The sequence below is a fragment of the Dermacentor variabilis genome, chromosome 4 (assembly GCF_050947875.1).
Source record: "Dermacentor variabilis isolate Ectoservices chromosome 4, ASM5094787v1, whole genome shotgun sequence".
In the NCBI taxonomy this organism is placed as follows: domain Eukaryota; kingdom Metazoa; phylum Arthropoda; class Arachnida; order Ixodida; family Ixodidae; genus Dermacentor; species Dermacentor variabilis.
The window spans coordinates 40568914-40584587 of record NC_134571.1 but is presented as its reverse complement, the minus strand read 5'-3'; the positions used below and the strand labels follow the sequence as shown (position 1 = coordinate 40584587).

Sequence of the window (15674 nt, the reverse complement as noted above, 5' to 3'; positions counted from 1 at the left end):
AATTTGATTTTGGGTAACTTGTTTTTAGTGCACTGCTTAGATTTTGATGCATCTCTTGCTTCCCTCTAAAAGCATGTTTTGGTGAGCTTACCTCAGGTTTGCTGCAAAGTAATTCCTATTTTAATATGCCAAGATGTAAACTGCTTATGTTGCATAGAATGTCTGCATATGATGCTGATACTGGGAAACTTTGCTCAAGACTAGCATTTATACTCTATAGGTGTCATCAAGCAAGCACTATCATGGACAAATCAAACCCAAACAGGAAAATGCAAATCACAACAGCAAAACCTGAAGCTGATGCTTCATGGGAGAGATGTGTTAATGTGCTTGATTAGAAGTTGGACGCAAGATGCAGTGTCCTTTGTTGGGTAAAAAAATGAATTGCACTCTTACATTGCAGCCTTAAAAAATGCTCTTGCATTTCTTCTGTCTGAGTTTGAACTGTCCTGTTCCTGTGCTATTTGTCTGACAGTGGTGCACTTAAAATGACGACGGAGAGTGCATTTTTGGTTGCACATCTCGCAGTGCCAGAGCTGTGTGATGTCTGCAGCTTCGCTAAGTGACAAAAGATGCAGGGGGCATTTTCTGCATCATGCCTTGCTTGGTCAGTCCCCTTGTGAGAAATGTTGCCCGAGGTGTCCATTGCTCGACAATGTTAATCACTTAAAGCCTTTACCTTCTTGCAAACTTCAGTATTACTTGGATTTCTAAAGCTACAAGTGATTCGCATCGACGTCATCATGCATGTACAAGTTCACCTGTACCTTGAGCAGCTCATGTTGCATATATAGAGTTGGGCAGCACTTTGTAACTTAGCTACATTGTGTACTGCAACCCTGGAGTAGGTAGCATGACTAAAATGACAGCGGCGATATTGCAGAGTGCGAGAGACTGTAGACAAAGTTGGTTCCGAGTGCTTAGGCATTTGTGGACAAGCCAAGGGCCCAGGAAAGGTTAAAGCAAATATCTTTTGCCCATAACATGGGCAGCAGTCGAGTCTGCAGAAAGTAACACCATAATGCATTGGTGGCGAGGTCATTTCTACTTCAACACCAGAAGCTGAGCAAGCTGGTAGGTGTTCATGGTACGAAAAGGCAGGTGTGCAAAACAGACAAGACAAAGTAACGAGAGCAGGTTGAACGAGGACAGTAATCATTTTTGTTGTACTTGTGTGTTTTGCATGCCTGCCTCAATACCAAGGATTTTGTATTGCAACTTGAACAATGTAGTTTGCGCTGTGTATCAACAGATATATTTCAGCTGTGTCTGGCTGTGCTGCTATTGCACATGTGCATAATAACTTCTGCAAAATAGCAGTCACGATTTGCAGTTATATTAAACAGCTCTAATATTCCAAGGCACCTTGTTTCCTCTACTTTAGAAAAAGACAAGCCAATTTTTTATTTAGCTGATATTGTCGCTCTGCAATGGTGCATGTCCTGTTACAAGGATCTGCAAGCCTTACCATGCAAGAAACTTCCACAACTCAAGAGCTCTGGGCTGAAGGTTTTGCATATAGCGTACTGCTACACATGGTTTTGCTGCATCAGTAGGCTTGTTTGCTTGAGTCAAGGTAGCTCTTGAAGTGCCTTGAAATGTGCAAGCAAATGTGCGGGTTGTGATGGTAGTTGCATGAAATTTTCATTTTGCCAACTGCTGCGCAGGTTAGGCTTGTGTTGCTGTACGGGCAGTACAGCAGATAGCAATTGCAAGATTTATAGCCTGTACCAGTGTGTGATGGTAACCCCTTGCTCTCGCATGGTGCATGCACTAGCATTAGGAATCGACCATAGCAACAAATTCGGATCTCTGCCAACTTGAAGTAGGATAAAGAATGTTTACTTTATCCATGCCTACAAGCACATCCCCAGACACCTTTGACAACTTTTTCTGTGCGTCTGATGTGTAATGACTTTAGATGTCCTCAACATGCATTTTACATGTAATGTATTCAGGTCATCCTCCCAGCTACCTATTGTTTTCCTTGGTCTGTCACACTGCCGAAAGAAATTTGGCTGCAATGTTCAGTTTCGTTTAATAAGTGTTGTACTGGTGTTTTCAAGTTTGGTGCTAGTCACTTCTAGGAAGCTTGTTGTCATAATAAAGACTATTGAACAGTTGGCACTGATAGTGCTTTTATTGCCTTGAAAGACTACACGTCACACTTCTCTACTACTGTTACACATGTCCTTGCCACACGTATGCACCGAGGTAGAAAAAGAGAAGTGAAGGAAGAAAAAAAACTAAGTTTAATGCAAAAAGTAATGCATGCCAACAAATTTGCAGACTGAAGTCTTCAGCACTTTATGCCTTTTGCTCCTGCTTGATTTTTTTGTCAGCCATTTTGAGAGACACCCAAGTATTCAACTGTGATGCACGAAGCTTCGCCCAAATGACATGGTCACTCATTGCCAAGATCTGCGCCGCAGCCAAGGCTGCCGCTTCTGGGAAAAGAACTGTCGTGCATCCTAAGCCTGGAAGAAGAAGAGTTCAATGCACTTTTCAAAAATCAAGCAATGATCTAATTGTCTTCTTTCTCACATCCTGAAATCAGACTTAGACTGTGAGAGATGCAGTATTGGAGGAGATACGATTGAATTTGTATAACCTGGGTTTCTCAGCGTGCACTGTAATCTAAGTGTAAGATATTTAACATTTTGTGTTCTGTCATGATGCAGCTGCCAATGCTGCAGCAAGGAAACGCCAATGCTACCGGAATGCAGAAAGTAGAAACAAAATTGAGGAAAAATTTATAGCATCGCCAAAGGTAGTCGCACACACCTACGATAACACTGAGCATATGGCACTCATAAGTGTGGGCTTCTTAATTAAAAATTTAGTACAGCATCGCCCACTAGTTACTGTGCACACGAGCTTATTTGCAGGCTGCTATTGCAACGATGCATGAATTTTGTTTCTACAACGAACCCCATACCGGGCCCAGTCTACTATTTTTCACACTAGAAAATTGTGGAGTGACAACAAACTGGAAGCACTGTACCGCTAGAAACTTTCTGAAGGGTTTCGCAACAGTGGTGACAGAAGCAAATAGAATTTGGGTTGATAGTGCAAAAAGGTGAGTCACCCTCGCCAGAGCAAAAGCTCTCCTATCACCTCAACAAATGACATTCTCCCCTCCAAATCCCACATCAGGTTTATGTCATGAGACCCGCCTTTCTTTCGCGTCATTACTTGCTACCTGGTGCATATTCAGTGGCATATCTTCAGTGTTTTACAGAAGTCTAAACACTGGTTATGCACTGGTGATGGCTGGTGGGACCCGTGACAGTGTGCAAGACCAGCAAATGTTTTGCTGAAGAGACTAACTGGTCTGGGAATAACGACACAGACTCATTTGAATTTTCAGCTGTTTTCACAGCATACATAAGTGTAGTAGCATTCTGCAGACACAGTCATGACCGCTTGATCTATGCACCGAGCAAGGGGTCCTTTAAACAGAAATATCAAAATTCGCTTCATGGCTCGAGCCATTTATTGCAATTACATATGCCTCAACTTGCTCATTTAACTCATGCACACTTGTAGAAACACACACCACCAATTTACTAGTGTGTGTTGTTAGTACATGTTGTAAAGTGTGACTGCAGTACCAGAGTCTCATGAAGGTGTGCTACCTACCTTACAGTAGTCGCTAATTGTCTCTAAGCCACAGTGGTACACAGATGTGCAGCAGCATTGCCAAAAGCAGCTCTACCCATTTCACAGAGCACAATTCACAGTTTATCATTGCAGATGTTATAATTGCCGCCTGGTAAAGTGAAAGTTAGTGCAAGTGAAGCAGCTTCGTACTGCCACTGTGCCCTCACCAGATGGCAGCCTGAGTGATGACCAAACATCATGGGGTCCCCACTCTCCTGAGACAGGGGGGCAGTTGATCACCGGGAATACAGTGTTGCCAGATGTCACGGGGCCCAAGCCATTGCTTCGTCCCGCCACGCTGACAAAGACTGTTGGAATACCTTCACCTGAAATCCAGGCCAGAGGAGCCAGGTGATGCATTTGTCATTTCACTGTAGCACTTGAAATGCCCTCGTACTTAAAAAATTTATAACATTGTAGGAGCTCATTCATGCAGGATTGTCCCATCCAACCAAGTCCTGCACGAATCTGTTGGAAATAACGGCATTATCTTACTGCGCCCTCATTAATCTGCATGTATTTTGTAGCAAACCACTCCGGGACTAGTGATTACGTTGATCTGCGTGAACCTTGCATCATGATTGCCCCTGTGCACCAACCAGAGCAACCGAATTTCTTTGCATCTCCGCTCTACATTTCAAGCTAAGGAATGCTGCTTCAAATTACAGTGTGCTACCTCTGTAGCTCAGCAAGAATTACATTACGCTGGTGAGGTCCCACAGCTCAGAATTCACATTCACAGATGTAGTCTAGTGGTTTGGCAAACTGAGGCTTGTTAAACGAGATCTCTCCACTATAGTTACGCACACCCACAGCCACTGGATAAGTTTTTATCCAGTGGCCGTGGCACACCTTATGGCATCAAGCAGGCTAGTTGGTGCATGGAGGCAAAGGTAACAGTACAGACTGCTCGGCTACAAGGTATGCATCAAAGTGCATTGCTACACGGAGTGAGAGTCTTATGTCATACAGTAGACCATTACAATAATTTTTATTGCTTCAGCAGGGTTGATAGCAGGGTTGATGATAGAGTCATCTTAGCGGCCCATTTCAGCATAGTTTTTTCCAAGATATCTACATTAGATTGACAGCCACAGAGCAGTCGCAAGAAACTGGAGACGAAAATTTTTTTCGTGTCGACGCGACAGATGCACGGATGGACACCAGTCACCACCACTGGGTACCTATATACAGCTTCACTGTAAAAAAGTGACATGCCTTCATATTCAGCAATCATGTCCAGAGCCTGGTCGGTGTTCTTGTGTGCAGATGCTACCCTCAGCTCACAGGGAACGCCAAGCTTTTCGCAGGCCTTCTTGATCTTTTCACAGTGCTCCTTGTCAGATGGTGAACCCATCACAACAGCGACTTGGGACTTAGGTTTGGGGCTAAGTTTCTGCAAAACAATGGAACGTTTTCAGTGCAGTGCTAGTTCTCTAGCAAACATTTCCGGTATGAGCTGTAAAATGCTGCATGATGGCAACATTGCACAACTTAACTCATGGGTAAGCAAATGCATCATATTCACTGACTTAGGTGTCGGCAAATATGCAAAATTGGAGAGACTAGGTCATTGCAGAGTCATTTGATGTTGCAACTCTGAAGTTTTAATTACTTTGTTTAGTACAAAATATGTTTCAGACCACATTACAATTGCTTTAGTTGGAAGTAAAAACTTTCAAAAGTTGTTTTCATCTTCTGTATGTACACAACTGTGAAGAATGCTGGTAATTGTGCATAGCTAGCCTTTAGTAGTAGTATTATAACCTTTTTTTTTGTGCGTTGCCACATGGCTACATTGCTAACTATGAAAACAAATATTTTCTTGTGGCTGCACGCAGTTTAAAATGGCATTAGCTTGCACAAAATCTGCATGCTTTAGCACAGATTTTAACTATGATATTGGTGGCTGAATAAACGTGCTTACTAAGCACTGCCTCAATCAGTTTTGCAACCGTACCTTGATCTGTTCTGCAACCCAAGCAAAGTTGCTCTTGACTGTTTCAAGGGCCTCGGCAGTGACTTCCTTCAGATTTCGGTAAACCTGCTTGTCGACCATCAACCTCTTGTCACCAGAGGGCCACAGACGCCAGGAGTCACTGTCAATGATGTCAGCCAGCAGAAGTTCTCCTACAAGAGGAAAGCAGCCTTGTTAAGGTGCCGACTTAACAGTGCATGAAACCTTCTTCATATGGGTGATGTTTGCTTGCAATGTTGCACCTACAGCAAAGTAGCAGTTACAGCAGCAGTTTTTCAGACCCTCTTACATGTGAAACATCATGCTGTTCACCTAGTCTAGATGTTGTCTGTCTTGATAGATTAATTAGATCAAACAAAAATGTGCATATCCAACACAGATGTTGGAATCTACATGAAGTGAAGCTCAAGTAAAGAGGTTAATAGCTGCTTTACAACTAATAGCAATGCATATGATAATTGAAAACAGAAAGTGCAACTGACACTGGATTTTTCAGTTAGTTCGATCCCAAAATTGGGCCTCGCTGGATAACTGAAAATTGACTGGTCAGCACAAACGCAACTGACCCAAATGGTGACCCCAATAGCTGCAGCATGTACCTTGATGGTGCTAGGGGACAGTGAATACATCGAAGACAGTTAAAATATCTTCCACGAGAAACATGTTTTTTTAAAACCTACCCTAGCAAAATTTTCAAACAGAAACGTCACCTTACAGTGAACGCTTATTTTAAGCACATATTTTTAACGTATGCCTCTTGTTTTTTTTTCCCCACAAGAATGTGTCCAAAATTACCTGCGTGGTGCATTTTAATGTGAAATCATGTTCGCTGTATCCAGAACAGCCTACAGTCAGAGCCAGTGTCATCATGCCACTGTCATCACAAAATGGTGACTGACGTTATCACGTAGGTCTATATGCGTAGTGCGCGCCAATGGACACTCCGCTGCAGGTGGCCCTGTTAGTGCACTTGGGAAAGGCGACAACTGTCCAATGTAGTTTTCTGCATCGTTGCTTGTATTTCTGTTTCATTCACGCTATTGAAGTAAGCAACACCTGTTACATGTGTGTGGTGGCCAAAGCTTCAAGGCATGTCGAAGAACTATTACTGCACAGTGGAGTGCTCAAATACAGGCAAAAACTTGCTGGCAACACAGTTTTAATCATTCCCCATGAGTCTTCATGAGTGGGAGCAACGACAGCAATGAATTATTGGCACTTCGCAGAAAATTTCTTTTTCTCACGCATTCTTTTGTCATCTCCGTGTTTGTTGCACTCGGTCATGTTTACACTGGTAAGCGACGAAGTTGTTCTTGACCTACTCACGCTTCAGTTTGATTTGCCCACAATGCAGCATGCGAGTTAAAGGTATTGAACAAAGATTATGAATGCCATTTATTGCTTCTACCATTTGCCACTTCTTGACCATGTTGCTGTAGCTAGGGTGCACAACTGTAAGAGTGCATCATGTGTGTTAAAGCTGCTGAGGCTTAGTAGGAATGATTTGGTTGGTTTTATGTGGCCCGGTAATTAATCACCCCAGCAGTCATGCAGTTAATGTTTTTGGATCTTATTTTATGTGTAGCTTTGCACATATTGAACTGCAGCTAGTTGCTTCATGCAGAACTGTCAATTTTTCTTAAAGTATGAGGTTATCACCTCGACTCATTAGTAAGGAGCTTAAATTGCACTGTTTTACTGGAATGATTACAGGCAAGTGCTTCTTGAACAGTTTCAAATTTTCATAGTTTGTTAACAGCTTTATCCTTTTTGCCCGACGACATCTTCGATATTGTGGTTGGCTGGGAAATAAAAACGTTAGAAAAGAGGTAGCTCAGGGTAAGCACTGCTTTTAGCTGCTGTGTATGGTATTGCTGTTTGATTTTCACCAAGAAATTTGCATCATGTTTGTGAAGTCAATAAACCTTGATGCTGTCTGAGCGGACTTGCTACGCAGAGTGCTTTATTTGTTCCACAGATGAGTGCCTTTTTGCAAGTGTATTTTGTACTCCATTGAATTCTTTCTTATTATCCTTTGCGGTGTAGGAATGCAATGCCTTCACAAAGGACTAAGCCTGGCCTTGCCACCAGCACCCATCTACCTTGGCTGGTGCTGCTCCACCTTTAAATTTACTGTGTGGCTTCTCTCTTCCATAACATTAGGAAAAAAAATACTCAAAAGTTGGCAACACTATAGCTTTGCACGTTCCCAGGCAGGTCTGCAGTGGGAACTGCAGTGAGAAGGGCAGTACGTTGACGTACACAGCAGAATCGCATCTGCAATTCAGCGCCAACTCACGCTTTTACCTGAGCGTTTGGCGACTTTGCTTACTAGAGTACACATTTGCCATTCACAAATTCACAATTACTGTTCTTGAAGCAACTTTGGCAGCACTTATTCAACGATGTCACGCGCGTTTATGGGTAGCAAGATCACTACAATGTGTGTCGGCATAGCGCCGTGTGGAGTCATTTGAGATGCAGGGCTGCACCAATGACATGTGTCTATTATTCAGGTGCAAAAACAGTATTACGGCAAGGATATTATTAAACAGGAAATGGTCAAGACATTGCATTAGTCAACAAAACAAGTGGCTAATCAACACAAGCTCTACTTCACATAACTGGGCTTCATTGCGCTTGTCTGCATCTGCGATCTTCAGCTACCCTTGCAGCAAACTTTTCTCCGCTACTGCAACCTGAGCATACTTTCGAAAGCGCCTGCTAGGTGGCCATCAGTCGAGCCTCTATATGTAGTGCACTACGCTTATACAGTCGAACGCCTTTATAACGAAGTGATTAAGGCCTCCGAAATCATTCGTTATACAGGTCACTTCTTTGTAAAGGTAACGCCCCACACAGCCCATAACAGAACTGCGACAGAATTGTTCCTTCGTTATACAGGTAATTTCACTGTAGGATGGCAACAATGACACGTTGCTTTCAGACCAATCACAAAAGCTCACTGGAAAAAAAAAAAAGAGTTATTTTCTGCTAGCAGCAACAATTAAAGTCATGTCAGGAGCTTTTGGTTTTCCTGAGAATTGTGCACATTGCAGTACAAAGTATCGATTTGGTTGGTCTAAGCATCTGCCAGCACTCTATTTTCAACTGCTGTAAGATTGTTCGAGAGATGTAGTATACCAAACATGCGTGAAACCACACAGAGGATGACATGTCCATAAACAGCGATAAGTGCTGCCCGAGAGATGACAACGAACATTAAGTAAATAAATTTCCAGTCTAAAGTTAACCTTCACTGGTTGCATCTTCTTACAATTGCCAGGAGTGGAGGCATGCTGTACATTTTTGTTTAAATATTGGGTGCACATTAGATACAGGAGGGTGTTAGAATTTGGCAAATATGGAGAAATGAAGAGACGTGTTTTGGGCATTTTTTTCTGCATCTTTGATACAACCCCCCGGATAAGTAAAAGTTGAATTAACAGAAGTCTGTTTTAGTTCTGCCTTTAAGGAAGCAATTTGAAGAAGTCCACTCTCAAGATAACTGCATTTTCCAGCTTAGAAAAATTACAACCGCCAAGATCTATGTATGTGGAACTGCGCCTGTGGCATGGAATCATCCCGCATGTTGTCAATGCTGAAAATCATAGACAAAATCTCACATGAGATAGCCAACAACTTTGTTCAAGCCAAAGCAGTTTTATGCCAATGCAAAAAAAAAAAAAAAGGCCATACATTTCACCAGCACAATGTCACAGTTCTATATGAACATATAAAATATCACCTGGCAACAGAAGCAAGTTTAGGTGTCAAACTCTATTCTTAGCGGGACCCTATAACACACTTTAAAGTCTGAAAGAGGTTTCCGGTGACGATTAATAAGTTGTACCTGTCTGGAGGTCCACTCCATATTCCACCTTCATGTCAATCAGGCTGCAATTGAGTGATGCCCAGGCCCTCTCAAGGATCTCAAACACCGTGCGAGTCGTGCGTAGCATGATCTGCACTTCTTCGGCTCCAATGGTGACAGTACCACACTTGAGCTTGGCCTCGATCAGCTGTTCTGTGGACCACTGGGGGTCGTGGTTTGCATCATCCTGAAACAATGCAAACAAATAATTGTACATTTTAATATATGCTAGTTTGGCATAATGCAAGAATAAATGTCGGTTTTTCGAAAGTTTGAGAGTTCTTCATTGTGCATAATAATAAGGTTACAAAAGGGGGATTATATATATTTATATATATACAGAGGGAAGTCCCATTGTCAACAGACTGTACAGGGGACCTCCCATCAGAAATGAGTAGGACATGAAAATTCAAAGCAGCTATATGCAAGCACACAAGACATTGTATTAAATTGTTCACTAACACTAAAATATTTTAATGACACAAAGCAATTATGAATATAATGGTAATGATGAAATGGCTATATTGAGTGCAAATTCTTAAAAATATTTTTCGAATATTTATGTATTTTATAACAGCCAAACTTTTCTTTCTTTTTACTTCCCTAAAGCTACACAGAGTATCCTGTGTCAACCAACTGAAGAATAATACATTTGAAAATAACAGACGGGAGGTGTGAAATTTCATTAGTCACATGCATCTAATTTCCAGTTTTGTTGATTCACACACTGAAAGCAATATCTCCAAGAATGGCAAGAAGCATGGCTCCTACTCCGCAACCCACCATATGATTAGGCAAAAGCAGAGGGCAGCCTTGAATGGCACAGTGATTTCATCCGAAGAAGTTCTGGGAATGGTGTCAGACAGATGTGTAACTAGCGATTCTTGAAACCATATCTCAAATAAAAAAAAATTATGTTCACCAAGTGGAAAACTAAAAATATTTTTACAGTGCAAAGCAGGCTGCACCTGCAGTACAGTCATATTTCTCCCATGGAACAAACTTCTCCATATTTATTAAACTCAGAAAATTTGCACTCATTTTTTTCTTCCTCAGTTTAGTGCAGTCTTATCTTGTTTCTTTGTTTTGTAATTCACTGTAGAGCACTGCTATATTCTTTTACTGATAAACACTCAATACCCATCAGTCGAATGACCGGGATCATGTGCTGTAGTAATGTGCATACTTTGGATGCTTTATTATAATCTTGGGTGCTCTCCCAAGGCTTCAGTTTATGGCACTATTTTTTTCAAGCTAAATGATGTCACTGCAACACATCTGTATCGCGGTGAAAGTATACTAAAGCAAATTCGTCATTATTGAATGCATAAAGGACCGTTGCCGTGCAATTTATGCGTAGCTCAAGTTTATTACTTTTAGCACCCTTTAAACCAAATCACTCAAAGCCTCCCCAAATGAACAAACCTTGAAGAAAGTCTCCAACTTGGGAGGGCTGAAGCGGTAGCCCTCATTTACTCCAGGGTTCCTCTTGAGGAACGAGCCCGTAGCAATGCGTCGCGTCACCCATTCGATGGGCACCATGGCGCAATTCCTGGCCACGAACGACTTGTCATCGTGCTTGCGGACAAAGTGGGTCTTGATTCCTGTAACAGCACAGATACGGTGAGCATTCAATTTTGCTAGTCTGAAATGCTTTGCATTCTATAATTTCGCAAGAACCATCTGGGTATACTTTATCGAAAAATGGGAGGGGCAGAGGTAAGGTTTGTTTTTATCCTTTATTGATATGTTGCTATGAAATAAACCCTTGACATTTTGCTACCTTTTAAATTTTTGGAGCATTCAGGACAATTCTGAGCTGAAACTGAAGGGCAGCACTTCGGGCAAAGTGAAAAGCTCTCACTTCCACGTAACCTGTACCACGCCAAAAAAACATGAAAATGTATCTCGCTTTCTTATTACAGTAAGTCAGTAATAGGCAACTCCCTTTAAATTCAATATTTTTGCTAATTTGATTGGGAATAAAGGTCTCAGCCAGAGACTGCACCTTTTCCTATGGGCCCACACTTTCATTATTTTGATCCTAAAGCTGGCATTCACCAGTTAATTTGAACTTGACCAGTCAGCACACACACACACACACACACACACACACACACACACACACTTGATGGTGCTCAGGAGACAAATAATGCACTGAATGTATGTCATCCCTCGCCAAAAATTCGCACTTTCAGCCTGCTGTAGGAATATTTTCAAGCAAGAACGGTAGCTCAATGAATCATTACAATTTTTATCAGATTCGAACACGTGCCCTTTATATATATATATATATATATACATACATATATATATGAAGGGCGTGTGTTAGAATCTGGTAAAAAGGCTAATTAGAGACTGCACAGACCACGTGTTCAAAATTCTGCGTCACAATCGAAGCCTACGCATGTGATGTCCAATAAGCTGTCGAGTAGCAGCACACGAGCAGGTTTTATTATTCTGCACGCTACAAGGGAACTGTAGAAAAAAAGATTTCGCAGGACATAGCATACCTTCAACTGAATGAAATGTTTTAGGATGCAATAACAGCTTTCCCATAGTATGTTAAGGCCCTTAATTCACAAATTGAAAAGTTCATTAATCTTCTATTTAGCCAGTTACTAAGCCAGTACACAAAAACTATGCTGGTGGCCGAACAGGACTGCACGACCAAACATTGTAGGTCTTACAATTCTATACAGCATCACTTTTTAAAAAATTATTATTTAGGAGTTTAGCTAACGTTAGTAGGGATACCTTGTACACATATTGTAATGCCCCTAGACTGCTCATTTGTCGTGACGAAGAGCAATGTGAATACGTTCAGGGAAAAAGTACCGACAAGCGCTACCATATGTACTGTCGACAGCAAAAGTTCATGGACCCTGCGAGCCCATGCCAGATTCGCTAGAAAGCAAGTTTTCTGCTATACTCTAGACACACTACACTAGCTCTTTTTTAGTGACTATGCCAAGCTCAACATCTACAGTCAAAAGCAGCTTTAGGCCGGAATACCCTTCCATTGGCGCATTAAAGTACTAGTGGGGGGATCCTGATCAATTCTGACCAGGTGGGGTTTGTTAATGTGCCCTCAATACGCGGTACGCCCACTGGCATATAAATTTTCCTGGGCCATACGAGGTTTATCTATGTACTCGTGTTCTGGCGCAAAGCGTGCAGCCAACGGCACGAAGTGTTATCACACAAGTGGGATGTAGCTAGTATCGTCAATATCAATTAAAATAGTACTGCTATCGAGACAGAGGCGCGTCGCCACGGTTGCCAAAAATAGCATTGCATGAGAAAAAAAAATGAGTAACATCGTGCTGAGCAAAAAAAAAAAAAAGCAGTACATTGGCAAACAACAAAAAGACATGTTTAGCCTATCATTGCTTTCAATGACTGCAGGTGCACCGAAGGCCACTTGGCACGTGCTAGCGTGGTCCGTAAACTTTTGTGGTCAACTGTGCATAGCGACAACACGCTTAAATTTGTATGAAATTCACTAAGCAGTGAAACTATTTGTCTGACTACTGCCTCAAATAAATGAAAGTTCTCAACAGATTTTAATTGCCACAAGAAGTTAATTGAATGTGCACGAATTGACTCTGCATATGCGATTTATGCGAGATCTTTTGTAGTTTGCTACTACATGGAGTGGAGTAACATTTGGCTGGTTGTTCGCAGCGGTGTTCTCTACATATCATTCCGTTTCAACAGAAAATGTTTGCACATGCACCGCGCGGCACTCGCATAATAACATTAAACAATTTCATCGACGAATGAGGCCAGAGTACTGGGTAAAACAAAGCAAGGAAGTAGATCAAGTTTATTGATGAATATATATTCATGTATCACGGCCACAACAAGGCCCGTGCCGGCAATTTCGTTCCAAGATGGAAAACGTCCAGGGCCATATAAGCAATGTGAAGTGGCAACGAAAATAGATTGAAGCTATTTCAATTAACTCATTGCACATCAGCACAGGGAACAGAACAAGACGCCTGAAAGCGCGATCGAACACCCGTGCGCGTCTCAGCTGCATTTCCAAACGACGCTTCGCGCCGCTGTTATATCATATGGTTATATTCCGCTAGATTGGTGCTGCGAACGATTAAGAATGGAAAAAGAGATGAATTGTTACAAAATACGACTTTTTTCGTACAATTCTTGTATTAAAAATCCTTTACACCAACGTTTTTCTTATTTCTTTAGAGTGAGGGATGAATAATATGCTTGTTGCGGTGTCTAATTTAAGAAAAGGGACATTCTGGGATTTTATATACCAAAACCTCGACTTGATCATGAGGCACGCCATAGTGGGGGACTCCGGATTAATTTTGACCACGTGGGGTTTTTTTAACATGCACTCAATGCACGGTTACACAGACGTTTTTGCCTTTAGCCCCCATCGAAATGCGGCTGCTGTGGCCGGAAGTTTATCCGGCGGCTTCGTGGTTATAACAGTGCAATGCGAAGGCCAGTATAAACCGCGGCAGGTGTTGCTGTCCCTTTCATGACAATGTTTGTTTCCTGTAGATATCGCTTGTGCCAGGTCAAGCATGAAGCACAGCTGTAAGGTGTGGCCAGATGAAGGAACCATGGCCTCCGAGATCAGATAATGCGCGCCGCCCGATCTCGGAGGCCAGTGAAGGGGGATTCCCAAACGGCGTGCTATTCATTGGGGCAGGACTGAAGATGTCGTGGGCTCATTACTTCTGTTTCCGTTTTCTGGTAATCTCGAGATACGATCATACATATGACAGTGAAGGAAAATTGAGGACGCTTAAGCTTCGCCTTTAGACTGCAACGCGATAGCATTCAAAGATCCCCGACTGCTTCTCACGCTTCCCGGCGACTGCAGCTTATGTAACGGTAATGTTCACCGCGAAATGCTGGCGGCGAACGCTATGCACGAAGGCGAGCTTCCTGGTAGAAACGCGGCCTCTTCATGGGCCGCGGATGTGCGGAGACGAGCGCGATCTGGAGGTGTAGCAAGGAAACGAGCGGTTAAAGGAACCGAGCGCGTGGCTGTATGACTTGTAGAAACACTGGAAACTGGGTTTGTGTTTGAGTTTCCACATAACAAAAAAATTTTTTTCGTGTATTCAAATTGCGATCCGACGCTGCCATGTCTGTAGAATGTAAGTCGCGCCCTACGATTTTTCCGACTCATTTAACTTTGAGAAATTCAATTAGTTCGGTAACGTCTCCGCGCTACGAGGAGGGCCTGCGTGGTTGGCTTTGCGTGATTCGGAATCATATTCCGCGAGAAGACGGTCGACGCTAGACGCGGGGCGCCGACGCCGGATTTTCTGCGTCAGGGGGCCCTAGTACTACCGAGCCGCCCATCGCCGCAAGCCGCACCGCACGCGTGCGGTTGCGCGAAAAATTGCGCATATCACACAAATTGCACAAATTTCAGTTTACAATGTGTACGGTTTACCCTGCGTACATAGTGTAAACGGAAATTTGTGCGCAAGTGTTCGATACGTGCAATTTTCCGCGCGACCGCACGCGTGCGGTGCGGCTTGCGGAGATGGGCGGCTCGAGTTATCGCTAGCTTACATGCTTCAACTTCTGAGCGTCAACTTCCGCACTGCAATGGTCGCATTTTTTCCCCCTTACCTGTGCTTGGAGAGTCAGTAAAAAGCATACACCAGTTAAAGAATGAAACCCTGCGCGCCGGCAAACTCTCCAAGGTCGTGTTGTCGTCCTGCTACTACTGCTGCAGCGTACTTCCTTGTTTTCGTTATAGGAGATTGTTGTAGTGGTGCCAGCGATCTTCGGCGGCCTCGAGTGAGCGCGCGCTTTGGGTTAATGGCAGTCGATCTGCTGATGCCAGGTTCCTTGGCCGTTCGTTGCGTCCATCGAGCACGCTTGCTTTCCAGAGTAGCGGCGCCGTGCAATGCCGTCGGGCCGTTGTGGCAAGGTCGTGTATACCGCGTTCTCCTCGCGCATTCTCGCGAAACCGAAATTCCTAGCTGCTGTTTCACCTATCCCGACTGAAACACAGCTGAAGAGCTAGCTTACTAGACCATATTAATTTATACATGCACACACACACACGTGTGTGGGTGTGTTTTATTTTAGCTGCACCGAGTTTTCAAATATTGTCCGTGGCAGACAATTCTAACTTTTGATCTCAATTACTCCACG

The 15674-nt window shown here is 43.0% G+C and overlaps 1 protein-coding gene across 1 annotated transcript in view; it reads right to left on the bottom strand.

The window, feature by feature from the left end:
- Window positions 1-2121: 2121 nt before the first annotated feature.
- Paics (PAICS bifunctional enzyme) overlaps window positions 2122-15674 on the bottom strand; it is a 32351-nt gene continuing 18798 nt past the window's right edge. The window contains exons 3-8 of the mRNA XM_075688753.1: window positions 10941-11119; window positions 9495-9702; window positions 5624-5793; window positions 4882-5059; window positions 3831-3989; window positions 2122-2477 (exon numbers count right to left, since the gene is read on the bottom strand). Coding sequence (XP_075544868.1) covers window positions 2308-2477; window positions 3831-3989; window positions 4882-5059; window positions 5624-5793; window positions 9495-9702; window positions 10941-11119 — 1064 coding nt within the window. The 3' untranslated portion in view covers window positions 2122-2307. The remainder of the gene's footprint in view (window positions 2478-3830; window positions 3990-4881; window positions 5060-5623; window positions 5794-9494; window positions 9703-10940; window positions 11120-15674) is intronic.